This window comes from Echeneis naucrates, chromosome 8 (assembly GCF_900963305.1).
Source record: "Echeneis naucrates chromosome 8, fEcheNa1.1, whole genome shotgun sequence".
In the NCBI taxonomy this organism is placed as follows: domain Eukaryota; kingdom Metazoa; phylum Chordata; class Actinopteri; order Carangiformes; family Echeneidae; genus Echeneis; species Echeneis naucrates.
In genome coordinates, this window is record NC_042518.1 from 7,441,257 (window position 1) to 7,459,104 (window position 17,848).

General features: G+C 40.7%; 1 protein-coding gene across 2 annotated transcripts in view; it reads right to left on the reverse strand.

Annotated features, from left to right (window-relative positions):
• cep112 (centrosomal protein 112) overlaps nucleotides 1-17,848 on the reverse strand; it is an 82,479-nt gene that overhangs the window by 19,083 nt on the left and 45,548 nt on the right. For both annotated transcript variants that reach the window (XM_029508545.1, XM_029508547.1), the window contains exons 21-23: nucleotides 15,245-15,475; nucleotides 5,881-5,943; nucleotides 1,276-1,425 (exon numbers count right to left, since the gene is read on the reverse strand). In XM_029508545.1, the coding sequence (XP_029364405.1) occupies nucleotides 1,276-1,425; nucleotides 5,881-5,943; nucleotides 15,245-15,475 (444 nt within the window). The remainder of the gene's footprint in view (nucleotides 1-1,275; nucleotides 1,426-5,880; nucleotides 5,944-15,244; nucleotides 15,476-17,848) is intronic.

Below are 17,848 nucleotides of genomic sequence, written 5' to 3' on the forward strand. Positions count from 1 at the left end.
CAGTGTTAGGTTTATGAATGGCGTAGACTGATTCTTAAAAGTTCTGGAGCGCGCTGTAAACTCTGACTGGGTGAGAAAAACACCTATAAAGGATCTGGACAGATCATCAGCCATCATCAGCCTTTACTGTCAATCATGTATTTGAGTAACAGCGGGGATAATATTTCAGAAATTCTAGGTGTGGGCAGGGCAAAAAGCTCACTTTAAGTATAAAACTCAGGTCTGGGTGAGGGGTCTTTGGCAAACAGGGCCTAGAAGGAGAGGAGATCTGAAGGGAGCCTCACAGGCTTGCCTTGTTCTTAACATGAGGCAGTTGCAACCACAAACATACAAGGTTGAGTTTGGAAATGTGCTGATCCCAGACACAACAACTTTTAAGGAGCAACGCCCAATCACATGCAACCGAATCCCTGTGTGGTTGCTAGGGCAGAAGGCAGATTAAAAGATCCTGTTATTCCAAAAGAAACATCTACACAGAGATTTGTGATCAGGGCAATGATAAGGGAAATAGATTAATGACCAATTTTGCTCTTTAAGTTGGCAGAAATAATTTTTTTTAATAACACTTTTTATGTCTAATCTTTAAATTGTATTCGCAGATATTACTATACGGATGAAATTTGTGAAAAAAGTGAAAATGTAAAAACAAGTAAAAATGTAGTTAATACAAAAAAAAGGAGTTACCCTGTAATTTTTTTTTTTCTGTAGACGAGACTGACAGTAATGATATAGAGAGGCACTGAGTTAATAAGTGGGGTGCACCAGACAGATTTATAAGGTTCAGCTAGACACAGAGCACACAAGCCACTAAAAAACACTGTGGAGTTTGCAGCTAGCCATAAAATGACAGAGCGCATGCATACAAACTGTGACCATGCTGTAACAAAAGAGAAGCGACCCGAGCCTACCCTATAAAAGTCAAACCCACAAAAGGCTTTTTTGAGGATTTAGTTTACTGACCCCCTTCCCTGGTGGATGAACACCCCAGAGACGAATGATAAAGGACAGGAAGTCTATAAGACTACTAGGAGATAAGGTAAAGAGGAAGATAAGAGAACCTGATAAAACAGTCGCCATCTTGGAGACTGTTAACTGTGTTCTAGCTGCTATGTGACTTTCACAAAAAGTCCCAAAAATGTAGAAATATATTGATATAAAATTCTATTAAATGAAAGAAAATCAACATTGTAAATTAGTTTCAAACACCATTAATATTGATACACGTAATCCTTAAGACTCATAAAATGACTGATCTCTTTAGTGTCCAGTACTGACCTTGTTGGCCTTATCAGCGTGCAGAGTTATTGTCCTCCTCTCTTCATCCCATCGAGCGTTGGCCTCCTCAAACTGTCGCTCCATTGCTTGCTGCTGACGAACAGCATCCTCCTTTGAGTCACACACAAATGTCTGCAGTTCTGCAATTAACTAGAGAGAGAAAGAAAATAAATGGTTGATTTTAATACTTAATTTTGTGTGCCTTTTGGACAACTGACCACACACCACAGTGTGTCTGAAAAAATATATATTGGAACACTGATGTCAAATGCTACTTGCTTATGGGAACATTTACAAACATACCCACACACGTGCTGTTTCTGTGCTTATGTAAGCAACAAATGATGCAGTGAAATGATCAAAGCAAAGAGATAACCTGCTGCCAGATGCAAAATGCAAAGGAGTTCAGAAAACATGGCTTTATTTGCTTTGTTATGGTCTCACTTGCAAGTGCAATTCATATTTGTCATGGATTTGGGTGGCAATAACAACTTCCTTAACAAACTGCTTTTTCCAGAGTTTCATATCTTTTTTTGAGAAACCACACAAGACAGAGAAAGCAGAGAAAGAGAGAAGACGGGTTAAAAAAAAAGGAGACTGCAAGGAAAAAACAACTTCCTTTTTGAAGAGCAGAGTGACTTTGTGTTGGTGAACTTGTGGTGCACACCAAGATGAAAAGGAGCTGCTTTAACTTTGAAATCCTCCAGTCAAAATTAACATTCTATTTAAGCCACTGTCAGGGAAAGGCTGGGGAAAGATGAGAGACAGTAAAAGAGAGAGGGAGAGGAAGGGAGAGATGGGGAAATAGAGAGACATAGGGGAGGAGGGGGGTAGTGCGGCTGCTTGCTTTGGATTAGACAGATAATTGTTTACCATGTTCAAACTCTGGTGAACTAGCCCTGTTGGAATCTGCACATTGTGTGGGAGTATGGGAGTTAGGGTGCTGTGGGTTGACCACAAAAAGGAGGGGCGTGGGGGGCTGGGTGAGAAGGAGATTAGGCTTATTTTGCCAGTGGGAAAGCCACATGAAAGCAACAAATGGCACGTTATTATAGGAACATCATTTCTAGGTGTAATAATTATTTTGCAATATGGATTCCCTGCATCTGCTGGTCTTTAGCCACAGGGCGGTGGCAGCACTCTAACCTACTCGACTGAGCTGTCTGTCGCATTTCCTGTGTATATATATACATACCGCAGCACCTTTTTCTCTTATAGCCAGCCATGGCTTTTTAAGTCTGTAATTGGTCTGGTGTGATTTGTCTATTTTCCCAGCATGTAAGCAGCTCTGTTTAGGACTAAAGGAAGGCTTACCTTTCCATGAACCTGAGGTAAAAGAGGAGACGACACAAGGTCTGACGTTCATTCCCTTGTTTTTAAAGAGAAAGGTGGATAATTAGGTTTGATTCAAAACCTAGAAAGGTGATTATAAAACTCTAAAGGAAAGAAAACTGCATCTGTCCTCAATTCTTTGTGTTTCGGGTTTTATTTTTTTGCACACTACAATAATCTAAAGAAGGTCCAATGAGAAAAGACAAACCACTGACAAAAAATTAATCTGCACCAATTTTCACAATTTTAATTAAGAACGTTACATGCAGATTCATAGACGAAATAATAGCAGCCCTACCAAAAGCATATTCTCAGCAAGAAACAAGTGAAATTATGACAATGATGAGTTTATAGCTAATGACAAGAATTTTATCACACTTATTTTACTGCATTAACCAAATATTTTGCCCACCTGAGGGCAGCACAGCAAGACGTAAATATGCTGACATTATCTCCTTTAAATGGTTTTTTAATGTTTTAATTAGTCTAGCAACTAAAAACAGCCCATATTAGCCTCTGTTTAAAATAACTATCTCATATGTCCTGAAACATGGATGAGACCGATGAAACTGAATTGAAACTGGTCATTTTGTACAACAATGCATTAATAAATAGTAAAACACCCTGAAAAGCTAAGGAGGGCTCTGGAGTGCGGTGATGACTCTTTGTAGGTTTATTACAGATGATGATCCCCTTTCACATTACATACATGTCTCCCTTAATGCAACTGTTATTATAAAAGTATTAATTATAGCTGCTTTAGCAATGAAGTTAATAACCTCAAATGTAAACTTTGAAGAAGATACATCACTGTTTTTTAGAGAATCAAAGAATATACTGTAACAGATCTTGTTCCTTTAGTAGATGCCTAAAATGTGATATGTGAGCATTGGTTTGGCTCTTAACAGCTAGTATTGTGCTGAAATAATTTGATGTATTTGCCTATAGAGTGAACTTTATAACAGCTTTTATTTCCAGAACATGGTGCTTCTCATGCTATGCCTCCCATGGTAAATACCCTCCACCTCCTTCCTACTCCCACAGTGGACTGTCAGAGATAAAGTAATGATCTCCCACCAGAACCAAAGCTACCACCCACTGTAGCCTGATCGTTAAGTAGGGGAAGAGCGCGGCCCTGTTCAGTTCACAGGTCACCCAGGAGGACCACTCACAGCTAGACGCTTAACACACAGGATTATATCAGAGAGACACTAATTAGGAGAGCCTGCGTATATGTGTGTTGTTTGTGGGTGTGTATGAAAGTTTGTGTCAGAGAGGCAGTAAAAGAGACAGAAAAGCAAAAAGGTGATGTTCGTGTGTATGCACGTAAAAATATATCCTTACATGTGCGTCTCAAGTCCCTCGGGATATTGTATGGTGTGGTATGTTTTTAATTGGGCTATTAGCCATGCAGCTGAGCTCAAGAGCAATGCCCCCTGTCAGACACTGAGGGGTTAACAACCGGGGTTAGCCTTTGAGGTTCAAAGGCCTCTTGTTTACATTTGACTGAGTTGCCCCAAGGGGTAGGTAACATGAACCCCTTCGTTCCACCTTTACCTCTTAAAACAAAGCCACCCAAGTCCACGACAAATAGCCTGCATTAATCATGAATATTAAAATATTTGCACAAAAATCACACCTTTAGCATAGCCTCTTGTATAGCATACTCCAACAAAAGTGTTGAATTCTGTGCACAGGGATGTTTCTTTAATGTCAGAGAGAGTGCAGTTTGTTGAACCCATGCCAGCTTTGTGTCCCTAAAACAGGATGAGGAGGATTAATCACTTGTTGCTGTGTATGTAGTGGCATACCACACTGCCAAAGCGGGCAAACATTACTGAACTTTTGCACAGCATTTGACTTGTTTTGAAGTCTTGCATTGTGTAACCTAATAAGCTACCGTTTTCTCACAACATCTGCTTGTCAACCTCTCTTTCAACTCTGTGCCTTTGCCAGCCAGCCCCAAAATGGGGGGATTTAAAGAGAAGAAGAAAGAAGAAAAACAACCCCACCCCCTTGAATCTCCTCTTTGGGTAACGAGGTGCAATTACGGCCAAATGAGTGTGATATTTTAGCCTGCTAAATAATCAAGATGACAACTCTATTCTTTATAATGTAAACATTACTTATAGAGTCTTGGATCTTTGAAACTGGTGAGATAAAACGCGTCTGAACTTCTGAGACATTTTGCTGAATGGCCGTATGCCCTATGAAGTTCTACTGCTGTTGGAAAGTAGATTTATCTGATTTTAATGAGCTCAGTATAAGAAGACAAGCAGTAATGTTAAATGTAATGTCAAAGGATTACATGAGGCATCAGGACTATATGGACTGGGGCTATCCCACAGACAGCTGTGCTACTTGTGCTCTTCCACATGTTTTGTGCAATGGTAGGAACATTTGGCAGAAAGGTGCAACTGTATATTTTCTTAGTGCAAACATTTCTATTGTGGCTTTCTCACAATGATACTAATTAATAAACAGAACAACATGTACAACACATTCATTTGTTTTCAGTGTAGTTAAGATATCTAATTAACTTAATTCAGTCTACTCAATCTAATCACTTGAAATCTTTTCCAACACAGAAAATATTGAGGTAGGAATCAATAAAACATAGCAGATGAAAAAACTCTCACACATAACTGTAACATATAATGCACAACGTTGCATATTCAACAGCGATGCACAACCACAAGTGGGCACAACAAAATGATCAGCACAGCATTCATTGATTTTTGTCTAGCTGTTGAACAAGTTGTAAACACATCAATAAGCTAACTTAATGCACAGTTGCCTATTAACATATCCAGGGGACACTGAGCAACAAGAGCAGGGATTTATAGTCATGTCAGAGGTCACTTTATAGATACAAGGTCATTGGTCATCCTCTTTCTAGCCAAATATGTAAAACTTTCTGACTTTAGACATTTCTGCTGAAGCTGCTTAGAAGTGTTTTGCAAGCTCTCATCTATGAAGTACATACTACACCATAAGCTTCTGTCTTTTCTGCATGGACTTATTTGACTGAACGCGGCACAAACCTCATGCCACATGTGAGACCTATGTATGCACCTTCTTGTGTACTTTAGTGTTAGTGCATATTTGCTTTGGAATAATGGGCAAAGCTTGCTATGTGTTCTGTGTGTGTGTGTGTGTGTGTGGCTTTGTTCATCTGTGCTTCCTCACCTCTCCCATGATTACATTTGTTCAACTATACTAGGAATATAAAATGAAAGAGAGGAAAAAACAGAAGAAGATAAAACTGATTACCTGGGCAGACTTGGTGAGCTTCTGACTGTACTCCTTCTCAATCTGCTTCAACCTGCTGTTGGTCTGCAATGAGAAGGGAGTGGAGAGTGTGAGAGAGAGATATGCCGACAGACGGATAGAGACAAGACACAAAAAGAGAGTGCTGTAAAATGCACAGAGCAGAAATGCACAGACAAACCACCCATCCAACCTATCCATGGTTCTTCACACACAGACAGACACACACGTTGACCCCTGCTTCTTGGCAGCGTGTCTCTATGGCGCAGGCCTGTGGCCCCTCAGTGCAGTGCCATTCCCAGGGCTCATGTGTGCCAGCAGGTAGTGACGGATGTAGTGCACAGTGGGCACCACTTCTCTTTGATCCCCTGCCAACAATTCATCATTTTACAAGAAGGGGGGCGGGGGGGGGAGGAATTAAAACTTTGCTGCCAATTAGCTACTGGGAGAAAAAGAGAGGCAATCAAGAGAAGCTGGGAGACACATTCACAAAATAGGAGTGAATGGAGATTGTTGTCACGAGTTTCTTGGGTGCCGCTTGTCTCTTTGTTTTCCATTGTTTCTTTATGGGAAGCTAGCCAGCTGGAAGCAAAGAGTTAGTGTCTAACACAAGATCGGTCTCCTTTCAGCTAGCTGTGTTGTGATGCCAGAGTTACAATGAGAGGCTGAACGGTGCAGTGAGATAATTAGGTGTGAAGTGCTGGGATTCGATGGTGATGTCTATACCAGAGTTGTATAAAGAATAAGGCTCAAATTATGGCGGATCTACAGCAGGTCATTATGTGATTTTTTTTAAGGGGATGTGAATCAACTCAAGTTTTAAAGGTCAAGGGTGAATTATTTTGAATGTTGTTTGAATGTGTAATTCAGAAAACAAGTTATCATCATTTTCCACACCTTGTGACTAGCAGCAGCTTATATTTCCTGCATAATTAATTTTGCAACAACTTTGTGAATATACAAATCATTTTCCCCACAGGGTTTACAATAGTTGTAGCTCAATTTCTCTCTGTATGAATCTAAAAAAAATTCTAATGACGTGATGAGCAATTATGTATCACCATTCTTGAAAGCTGCCTGTTCAAACAGGAATTATAAAAATAGACAATCACCATCTAGAAGTCTCAATAGAAAATGTTTCTAAAATGTCGTTAAACATGATTTATAGATAGAATCCCACATACACAGACACTAGAGACAAAACTCTCACAGACATTTGACTCTCTTGTCCTGGCAGCCACTGACAGGCTGACAACTCACTAACAAACGCCATTTCAATGAATGCACCTTTCGTAGCCATCAACACCTGAGCTTCATTTGGACTCTGCACCCTATCCAAACACTTCCTGACAAACACTGCCGTCGGCTCTGAGCGGACACACCTGTCACCACGGAAACACAGAACCATCACCAAGGATACGGTCTGTCTTCCTGCGCCAGGACTATTTGAGTGGCGGCCTGCTTGTCCCTAGGGGCTCTATAGCAGCTGATGAGAGAGGGGGGTTACAAAGACGGGTGTAGAAAAGGCAAAAGAAAGAGCTGTGTGTGGGAGAGAGCTACAAATGGAGGCCTTCATTGTGCTTTCTGTACAGTTGACACATTTGTTGTGTCCCTTTATTGCTGCAGGAGTGCTCCATCTTGGCCACTGCTGAGTTGAACTGACAATGGGAAAGTTAGTATTTGGCATTTTTGGCTATACCTCTCTTATATACAGGGATTTGTCAGCAGGTACATTTTCTTAGAAAATAACATCATTAATACAGAAACATGTCTCCAATAGATGTACAATACTAATTCCAACTGTAATGATTTGATGTCATCATCTTACAATAAGTATTTGAAAATAAGAGATGAGGCTCTATAGCAAAAATGAAAGTGAAATAATAGCAAAATCTCTGCATTTGACTGTGGGGTAATGAGGCATGTCTGGCTGCAATAGATGGTTAGTTCAAGTTTGAGTGTATTCATAGAAACATATGGCTGTATTGACATGCAAACTTGCTCAGATGTTTCATAAAAAGATAAAGAGCTTGCTACTCGCCTATTCCTTTTACTGACAGCCACTTGGGAATTTAGCAGGAAGTATTATACAACATCATACATCACATACATTATAAAGCTCAACCACCTAGACACACATAAAAATGGAAATAGATGAAGATGTGGATAGTGCACAGAAGGAAAACAGCCCAACAGGACTCACAAATACAAAGGGAAAATTAGAGATAAATTAAAAGCCTAGCCATACGCGTGTGGGAATGAGTGTCTAAACACTTTCAAAGAGAGTACCTGTACCCTGCCAAAGGCATTTTAGTGCTGAAGGCACTTTGAGGCTGTATCAGGCTCTTCAATCGCCGCTTAATCCTGGTGGTGTGGAGTAGAGGTGCTTTGAAGTGTGTGTGTGTGTGAGTGTGTGTTAAAGAGAGTGGAAGTGGATCTGAAGGCAAGGCATGCACCGCTTACCAGAATTTAATTAATAATCTGCAGTGGGAATCAGGCCAAACTCAAACACACAGCCAGGAGTATAGATATGCACAAAAGTCACACTTATACAAAGAAAGATAATGGACAAACAGGACACCTGAAGGCCAACCCACACTCAGAGTCTGAGCTAGAGCTGCTTGGAAGAGAAATTTACTCAAGGTGTGCAGTGCCATTGTTTTGAACAGACCATTGTATTGCTGCTAAATGAGAAAGAGACCCAAGTAAACTTTTCTCAGTAGAGAAATACTGCCGATACACATTACTTGTGTGTGTTAATGACACCAGCCACCTTTAAACAACACAAGGCCAAAACCCTGTATATGGTTAATCCTATTTAATAACTGCTACATCAAGACAAATCCACCAAATAACAAAGACTGTGCTGTGATTTTTGCTATATAAAATGGTGGAACGACATTATGAGGGCACTACCTCACCTCAGACAATTTACAGAGACCACAGGCCATCCTGATCTCACACACACACACACACACACACACACACACACACACACACACACACACACACACACACACACACACACACACACACACACTCACCCAAAGAAGTGCAATGCAACATGTGAAGTTATCTGAAGCGGTTAAGAAAGCTAAAAGCTGGCCATGCAATCAGCTTACCAACAGGCGCATTTTTAACAAGCATTGTACTGCTTCTTTTAATGATGTTTGGTAGTTTCACCCTGGACATCACAGTGCATATTGCACTCTGGGGAGCTGATTTGTGGGGTTCATTTCTCAGAAAAACAAAAAACAAAAAACCAACAACAACAAAAAACCTAAAACAAACAAAAGAGAAGATTTTCCCTATTGGTCTACCAGAGCCTTAGGTTTTAGTGGCAGCAGTATTTGTAAGCATTCAAAAACGATTCTCTGTTCAGTGAGCATGTCTCTCATAACAATTTGAGTTCAATGTGCCGACGAGGGAGAGTGGGGAGATGTTATTTGCTCGTTTGTCTGTAATCATTGCTGTCTTGCTGTGCTCCTGTGTATCTGTGTGTGCGAGAGAGAGAGTTGGTGTTGTAATGACAAGAGGCTTTATTTCCATTTCACAGTTTGCCATTGCTGCCTGTCAGTAGTCATTCTCTTCATCCCCGCTGCTCACTGTCAGTGCTGCATCGCATCATACACACACACGCTACAGAATTAATGTATCATGGGCACACATAGACAGGCATTCACAGATAAACATAAATCAGACACACAAAGATGCAAAAACAAAATACCAAATGTTCGGTGATTACTCACTCAACCAGTCACTTCTTCATATCAGAAAAGCAATTACATCCATTACCATCAGAGTGAGTGGACTTAACAGAAAAATTTGTGGGAGGCTTTGAATGCTTAATGAATGGAGTTTCCCGGAGAGTCAAATTCAAACTAAGCAAGTGGACAGACTCAAGAACCACTGTCATGCTTTCTGTGCAGATTTGTGAGAACTAATTTACAGGCAAAGCTCTTAACTCACGATAAGAACAAAAATTTTAGACAGGTATTCAGGTGTATTAGTCATTCAACTGACCTGTGACAAAAATCTGTCTTTCTAGTTTTCAGCACAGGTAGACCTCATTTATGTCTATTAATGCTTGTATCCACCCTTTCATCAATATATCGGCCTGATGTTCAAATGTAGGATGAATTTGAATTGAACTAGGAGCTTAACCCTAAAAACAGAGACCAATATCATGGTGTCCCACTTAAAACTGCACTTCAAACCAAAGTATAATCTATATCGTGGGATAGATGGGAGCTGCCTGACGCCATGTTCTAATGCGATTGGGAAAGTGTGTCGTTTCCCTCCCTCATCTTGGATGACTTCAAAAAGTGAGCAAGGGAGCCGTGTGATGTTTTTTTTTGGGATGCCAGATCTTGTACTTTGACTCTTTCATGTGATGGGTGATTCAGTCCCTTTCTCTCTCTCTCTCTCTGCCACTGGGCCTGATGGTGCACTGAGGAAACGAATAGCTTACATAGGTCTGGGCACACAAACACGCAGCACATGTTCATACGCAAACACAAAAATACAATCTCTAAAATGTAAAAATGCTTTAATATGATTGGCGAGCTGTTCGGACGTAAATATTCACGAACAGATCTCAAATCCAGATTCAGACACAGAGATCCAATAATCTGAGTGACCACCATTGAATGTTCTCAACTTTATTTCTTTCTCCTCTTAAATCAGATTCTTTGCTCTGCCTCCCCCAACCTTTTTGTCCCCCAGTTAGTCCGCCAGTGTGAGGTGAATGTGGGCCCTCTTTGATCATCCCTCAGCCTGTGTTTTTCTCCTCCTTGTCTAATCCATGACCGACTGAATAATGTGATTTGGTGTATCTCCAAATGGCAGAGGACCAACCTAATAAGTCATCAATGACAGGGGGCAAGGGAGAAGAACAACATGTAGCTATGACAACAACGACAACAACCTCGTACCACCACCTTCTGGCTGAGAGAGAGAACAGGATGCTCACCATTTTTGAAAGTTAAGAAAGAGGGTTGAGATTAAAGCTTGTGTGACTCAATTCATGTGAATGTCAATAGTAGAAGAAAACTGTTCATGGACACAATATCAAATTCCAGAGCTGGTTTAACTTTCTTCACTTAAATATTCCAAATTTCACTGCAGCTTCACAAAACTTACTTCTTCCTTCTCACAACAGCTCTTTATTGACCTTTGACCTCACAATAGATTGTGTCCATTCTCTCCTTGTCTCACTGAATGATGATTAGCAACCACAGACAGGTAAAGCGCTTCACATGAGCTTCTGCAGAAGTAAGACGTACAGATGCAAAAATAATCAAAACATAAGGGAAATGGCAATAATGCCACCATTGTTAGACATTTTTAGCACATAAATATTGTGGTACCACAAAAGCGGTTTCAACTAAAGAATTTTAACATAATTTTCTGTGAAATCAAACAATTATACTACCTGCTGACTTAATTGCAATAAGACTTTTTTACATGTCATGCAGCCCTACTAAGAAACAGAAACGAATGAACGAACGCAACGAAGATTCGCATCAATATGAATTTGAAAATGAGGCTGCAGTATATACTTTAAACTAACAAACACTGGGGTCTGTTCACAACCCCAAACATGGATGTATATGCAACAAGAACGTGCTAAAGACAAATTAACAACCAATCAGACAAACTACATGAGCACCATCAGAGACACAATTCCACACATGGATAACTATGTTGAAATAGATGCATCTTTTCATGTCTTTTCAGACACATGAAAAGACTGCTGAGTCAGCTCTGTGATAAGCATAACAAACCAAGGTTATAAACGGAGGATTTTCTTGTGCCAAACAACCTAAATGGTCTAGAAGTCTGTACCCAAGATGCATTACTGAGTACAAGCAAGTGTCTTGATTTTCTTTTATAGTAAGTGGGCAAAACTTTTCAACAATCATCGCTGAAAAGAAATTGTGACAATATGAATGAACTCAAAAACATCTCAACTGAATCAAGAAACAGAAAGAATATTTGGATTAAAGATATTAGAAAGGTAGAACCACCCACCCCCACTAAAAATGCAAAATGCATTACTGACAGAAACTGCAACCAATGATACCAAAAACATCATCATTTCCAACACCTGTCACTCATTGTTGCATGAAAGCCCTCTATAGCTGCAGTGTCATTTCACGGCAAGTGGAAAAACACATAAAGAACCCAGCTCTGGGGGACATAATCTCATACAGTCTGAGCCAATATAACTTTAACAAGAAACCTTGCAAGTCATTCGGATGCTCATACACGGACCCCCCCCCCCCTTGAAGCAAAAAAGAAATACCTGTGGAAAAAATGGGAACCTACAAGACAGAGGCCTTCAAACCCCTGCTTTCTAATGCTCAGCAAGTGTGTTTGGCATGGAGTGAGTGAGGACTGTTGTGGCTTTCATGTCTAGGTGGCTACATATGACAGGGCTGGGGGGACAATGGTGCTGTGGCAAAGGGAACATTGATTGGCTACTGCAGGCCAAAATGCAGATTTTTCATTGGCTGATGTTTGCCTCCAGGTGGTTGTGTCACACTTGTTAGTGTTTGATGAAATGGCCTGTCCCTTTGATCAGAAGTGAACGTAAGCATGCACATAGACACGCAGCTTTCTGTGAATATGCACAAAGATGGTGACATTTACAGCAACAATTAAAGCCATATGAATGATGGTAAAGAATATTCTATAGTGGATGAAGTACATGTGCACTGTGCAGCCAGACTAAGTAAATCTAAGTGTGCATTGTCTCAGGCACAAACACACCAACATACCAGACAAAATTTGCACATCTAATCTCTTGCTGTACACTCCAGACAAAGAGTAAATATGAATTCAAGGTTCCAGACGTTATTCAGGACTCCCAATCTTTTGTTAACTAGCAAAACTTCAAGCTCATATAAGTATTATCTCTGGCTAGAGTTTAATATGCTAGTGAGCATTAAGAAGTATGTGTGTGCATGTGTGTGTTAATAAATTGTGTTCCCACACTTTCTGGTCAGCCCAACACTTTATAGAAAGGTCTAATGTTCTTGGCTTTGCCATAACTCGAAGGCAAAGGGGAGGATGTCTGGAAAGACAGGTGAACAGTGTGGGTGTGGAGTAAAATAAGAACGCTAGATAAGGAGGTGGGGTGGGTAAGAGGCAGAATTCACGCTAACTGTGGCTCAGAGATGAGGTGTCTTTATCAGACATGGAGGCAGGTTCACAGGCCCCTCAGTGGAGCACAGAGATTGTGAGGTCTGGGGTTGTGTGCGTTAATCTTCATCCATGAGTGTGCACGTGAGCACACACACACGCACACTCTTAGAAATAGAAACTTCACTAGCAACCAGACGTCTGCCACCCCAATACACATACCTCTACTCAGCCCACCTCAATCATTTTTCCTTTCCTCCCTTCATTTTGGTGAAGTTCAAATGTATGGAACTATCTTTATGTCTGATCATATCTCTTCTGATACTCTGTTTCTCATTATTTCATTCCAACAGCTCTAACTATCTACTCCCAAAACATCCTCCCATCATCCTGTATTCCTCTGTCTCTCTCTGTCTCTCCCTTAAATGCATGTGTCTTTGATGAGAATCCATTCATGGATTTAATGGATTTCTCTGGCCTTTTTTCCAGGATCTAGGAGTTGTGTTCAAAAAAAAAAAAAAGGAAAAGCTGGCCTGCCCAGGCTCTGCTTCAAGAGTATGGTGGACTGCAGAGGACAGCATTTCTGTGTGCATCAAAAGAATGAGAATTTTTCAGCTTACAAAACAGGGCGAATGAGTCAATATGGATCTAAGGCCTGGCTGACTTCAATCCCATGTGGAAAGGAGAAGAAGAAGAAGAAGAGGAAGAAGATGATGAAGAAGAAAAAAACAAACAAACAAAAAAACAAAAACAGAGTGCAGTGAAGGAGTGAAACTTTTCCCTACAGACTCCGAAGTCAAACTTGGAGTCATTTAAAGTACAAAAAAGGGGAAAGTAACCTTTGGTGAGTTTTTTTTTAGAAGCATGCACTTTCAGATGGGGAAAAAAAAGGATGGAGAAATCATTAATCTCTTTCATGAAAAAGTGAAACTCGCATATTGCTGATAGCCTTATCAGTCTAAGTTCAATATTCAGCCCCAGTGCTTTGAATCCACTCCAGATTCCCCAAAAACTGTGGGTCACTTTTTTTTTTTTACTATGTACAAAAAGACAGAAGAGAAAGGAACCAAAGTGTGCCAAACCGATAAAATAACTTTTAGCCGCAACAGCTTTCACATCCAAAAAGCGACAGATAGAAAATTGTGTGATTTCTTCAAATAAGGATATCCTGTAATAGGCACACTATTTCTTGGATCTCTCCTCCCTCAGTACCCCTGGTTCTGTGTGCCATATGGAGCCAAAATGGCCACCTGGGTGCTCTGGAAGTCCTGCATTCCGGGGCTAATGCTGCACAGCTGGCACGGGATAGTGTTTAATGAAAAATGCTCTCTTTGATGGGCCCTGCAGGGGGATTAGGTTCTGATCAACACCACCTTAGGTCAGCTTCCTGCTAGACCAGCACAAGATTATGGGTGATTTCCCATCTGTGGGCCCAGTTTCCATCTTGGCAAGAGGGGCAAATATGACAAAAAAAGAGGAAAGAAGAAAGAAAAAGGTGAGCTCAGTAGTTCAAATTTCAGTACTTCCTGGTTCACCAAGATAGTAAAAGCAAAAACTGGATCAAGGCTGGACTGAAATACCACTGGTGCTGCTATAGGACTGTCTTTTTAGTTCAATTCCCTTATTAGTGTGCATTTCAAAACAGTAATCCTGCTATTAGGACAGAAAAAAACAAAAGGACTTAATTAACAAAAAGGCCCATGTTCCATATGCTGAGCTGCACTGGCCTGAACTAACAGCAAACCTTGCTACAGTGGTGAACACAGGCGAGGCTTCCTCCCCTGCAGACAGCTGTGGCTCAGCAGGTAGACCAGGTCATCACTGATTGTATGTGGCAGTTTGATCCCAGGCTCCTCCTGTCCACATGTCTTTTAGTAAAACGCTTAAGTCTATTAGCCCCAGATGGTCAGCCTAGTGTTTTGCATTGCAGTGTGTTAGTGTGTGTGCATGAATGGGTGACTGAGAAGCAAATAATAAGGTTGAAAGGTTCTGAATGACAAATTGAAACTGAATAACAAACACACACATGGGCACACAAACAAATTTTCACTGTCACTACTAATAAATAAAAAGAAACAAACAATAGCTTGATGTCTGCAACACTGTTGACAAGTTCTCTTGTTGTCTGCCCTAATTGAGCCTTACGGGGGTGCAATGCAATTTATAAAGACAGCATCCTATTGGAAACTGACCACATCAGCCTCCCTCCATTCACACCCACCTTTTCCTGAACAGTGTCCTTCTCCTGCTGGTGGTTTCTCTCAAGGTCACTGCGGATGCGTTCCATGTCGGAGCGGAGTCGGTCCAGGGAAGCCTCCTTGTCCAGGAATGCCTTTTGCTTTTCTTCCTCACGGAGCAACGCCAACTCTGCCAGTTGTTGCTTATGCTGGGTGTGGGCCCCCTGCAGTTCCTCATGTAGACTTGACAACTGTGCTTCCAAATCTGAAATAGTCTGGAAAGGGACAGATACAGAGATGTATAGTGGATTGATGTAAGTGCTATCAATTAACATCCTGCAGATATCTTGCGCCTCCAATGTGTGGCCCCTTGACAGAACAGAAATCTGCTGCTAAATGTGTTACACTTAGATGATAACATTTTAGGGGACAAAATCCACAGGAGTCATAACGTTAGCTGCACAGTATTTGAGATTTGTTTGCAGTTGCTTGATGTCTAAATGGCTTTATTCCATGTACCAATTAAAACAGCTTTTTAGAATAATCACCCGTATTCCTACAGTCCTCATATATTTCCATTCCTGGTAACTGACAAATGCCTTGTCAGAGGTCTGTTTGGATCACTGGTTGAGACAAGTTTGTGTGAGAAACAAAGAGAAACAGAAAGAGATTTTGTGTCGTGTAGGAAATAACTCCAGATTACATCATTACTGATATCACAATGAGGAATGTTATTGATAGAGATATGGCATATTGATGTCACATGGACACTGTAATACACAGACACAGAATATTAGTATGAGTGATTGTCTATAGTTTAACAAAGGGTAGGAAGGTTTCACAGACTTGCTTAAATATTTCTGTTTTCCTCTGTGTGTGTGAATAGGGGCTGCTGCAGTGGCCCAACTCCTGTCTCATGACCTCTCCTTTTGAACTGCTCGGCCTTGAATTTCCCCAAAGGAGCCCCTTGATAGTTGTGCCACTGGAGGAGGAATGCAAATAATTACACCTACACCCTCTGAAAGTCAGACTGGCCTGATTCATGCAATGTGGTGACATCTCAAGATGTTGGTAATTGTTAAAAGGGTATGATGAGCCAACTGCACTGTCAAAACTGGATCAATTAGCTCGTATAGTCGCAGTTGCTAAGACAAAGGTTATATAAAATTAAATTTAAAAAAAAAAAAAAAAAAAAAAGAAATGAAGAAAAACTACCTAAAACTAGCCTGAAGCTCATACAGAGTACTAAGTGTATTGGATTTATCAATACAATATGATAACCCACCAGTTTACAAATATAAATGGCTCTTGGAGATGCATTGCAGTCAAAGTCTTTCATAATCTCCTTCCTCTATTGCACATATTCCCCAGCTATTGCACATCCTCATCACTCTCTTTGGTTTAACTTTGTTTCTCCTTTTAGTTTTCACTGTGTGCACTGTCTCCTGTCCCATTGTCCTTTGGTCTCCTCGAAAGCCTGGGCATCCCAGGACAACACCATGCTAAGGCAACCAGACATCAAGTGTCTAAAGCCTCTTTAGCAGGCACAAGGGAGAATCAAAGACATTTCAAAGGAGTGTCACAAAGGAGGCAGACGCTAGGGCTCCGTGTTATACTCCCTCCTACACTGGCACACACAGAGAAAGCTGCCTGTGCACAGTCATATCCAGAGACAGCCACACATGGCCAACCTGTCACACACATACAATAGCATGTTATACATTCAGAGAGAAAGAGGTAAAAAAAAAAACAAACATGCAAACCTCTATCTCTACATCCCACTCCTCTCAACATTACCAGTCTCAGAGATTCTACTTTTGCCACCAAGAGCAAACAGACATTAGATCCAAGCCCTTAAGAGTCTTTAATGTATAATTCTCTCTTTAACACATGTGAATGATCTGTCTTCCAAAAATTTTAATAAGTTAGAGCATAATCTTCCAGAACAAAGCTGTTGGCAATGATACTTCAGAAACTGAAGAGGCCAAAAGTGCATGTTTCATTTGGAAGTAAGTGAGGACAGACATTTCAACAGGCCACATGTAAGCATGCTGATGTGGAGCTTTGTGAAGAAGCAGCTCTTTCTGACAATAGGAGTGTCAAATGAAATATAGCGGGTCACAGTGTCAGCTCAGAAGACAAAAGACTGGCAGAACAGAAGGAGAGAAGAAGAGTGGAAAAGAGTGGGACACTGGCTAATAGAGCATTCATGTTGAGTCAAGAGAAAAGGTCACAAAGTCAAGTACTGATATAAGGAAGCATTCTGCATTTACACTCTTATACTAAAGACTGTATGACACAGAGGTAACTACACTTCCTCTGTAACTCCAGAGTACTTTTCCCTGTTCTGTATTATAGCATCATCCCCTTTACACTGAAATGCCAGGATGCGCTTGTAATAACCCAGGGGGTGTTCCAGCTTTGCTTGATTATAACCACAGCACAGATGCCACTTCTCTGCACTTGTCTATTATATGCAAGCCTTCTTAGAATGGATATAGTTATGTTTTGATGTTCTGCTTTTGTTATGATGTTGGAAGTAAGAACAGAGGGTGGTTTGTTTCAGGGGTGTCTGTTTTTCATATTTGGTTCATTTGAAAATGCAGCACACTGCAAAATAGCTTATCACTCAAGTAGATCTTGACCAT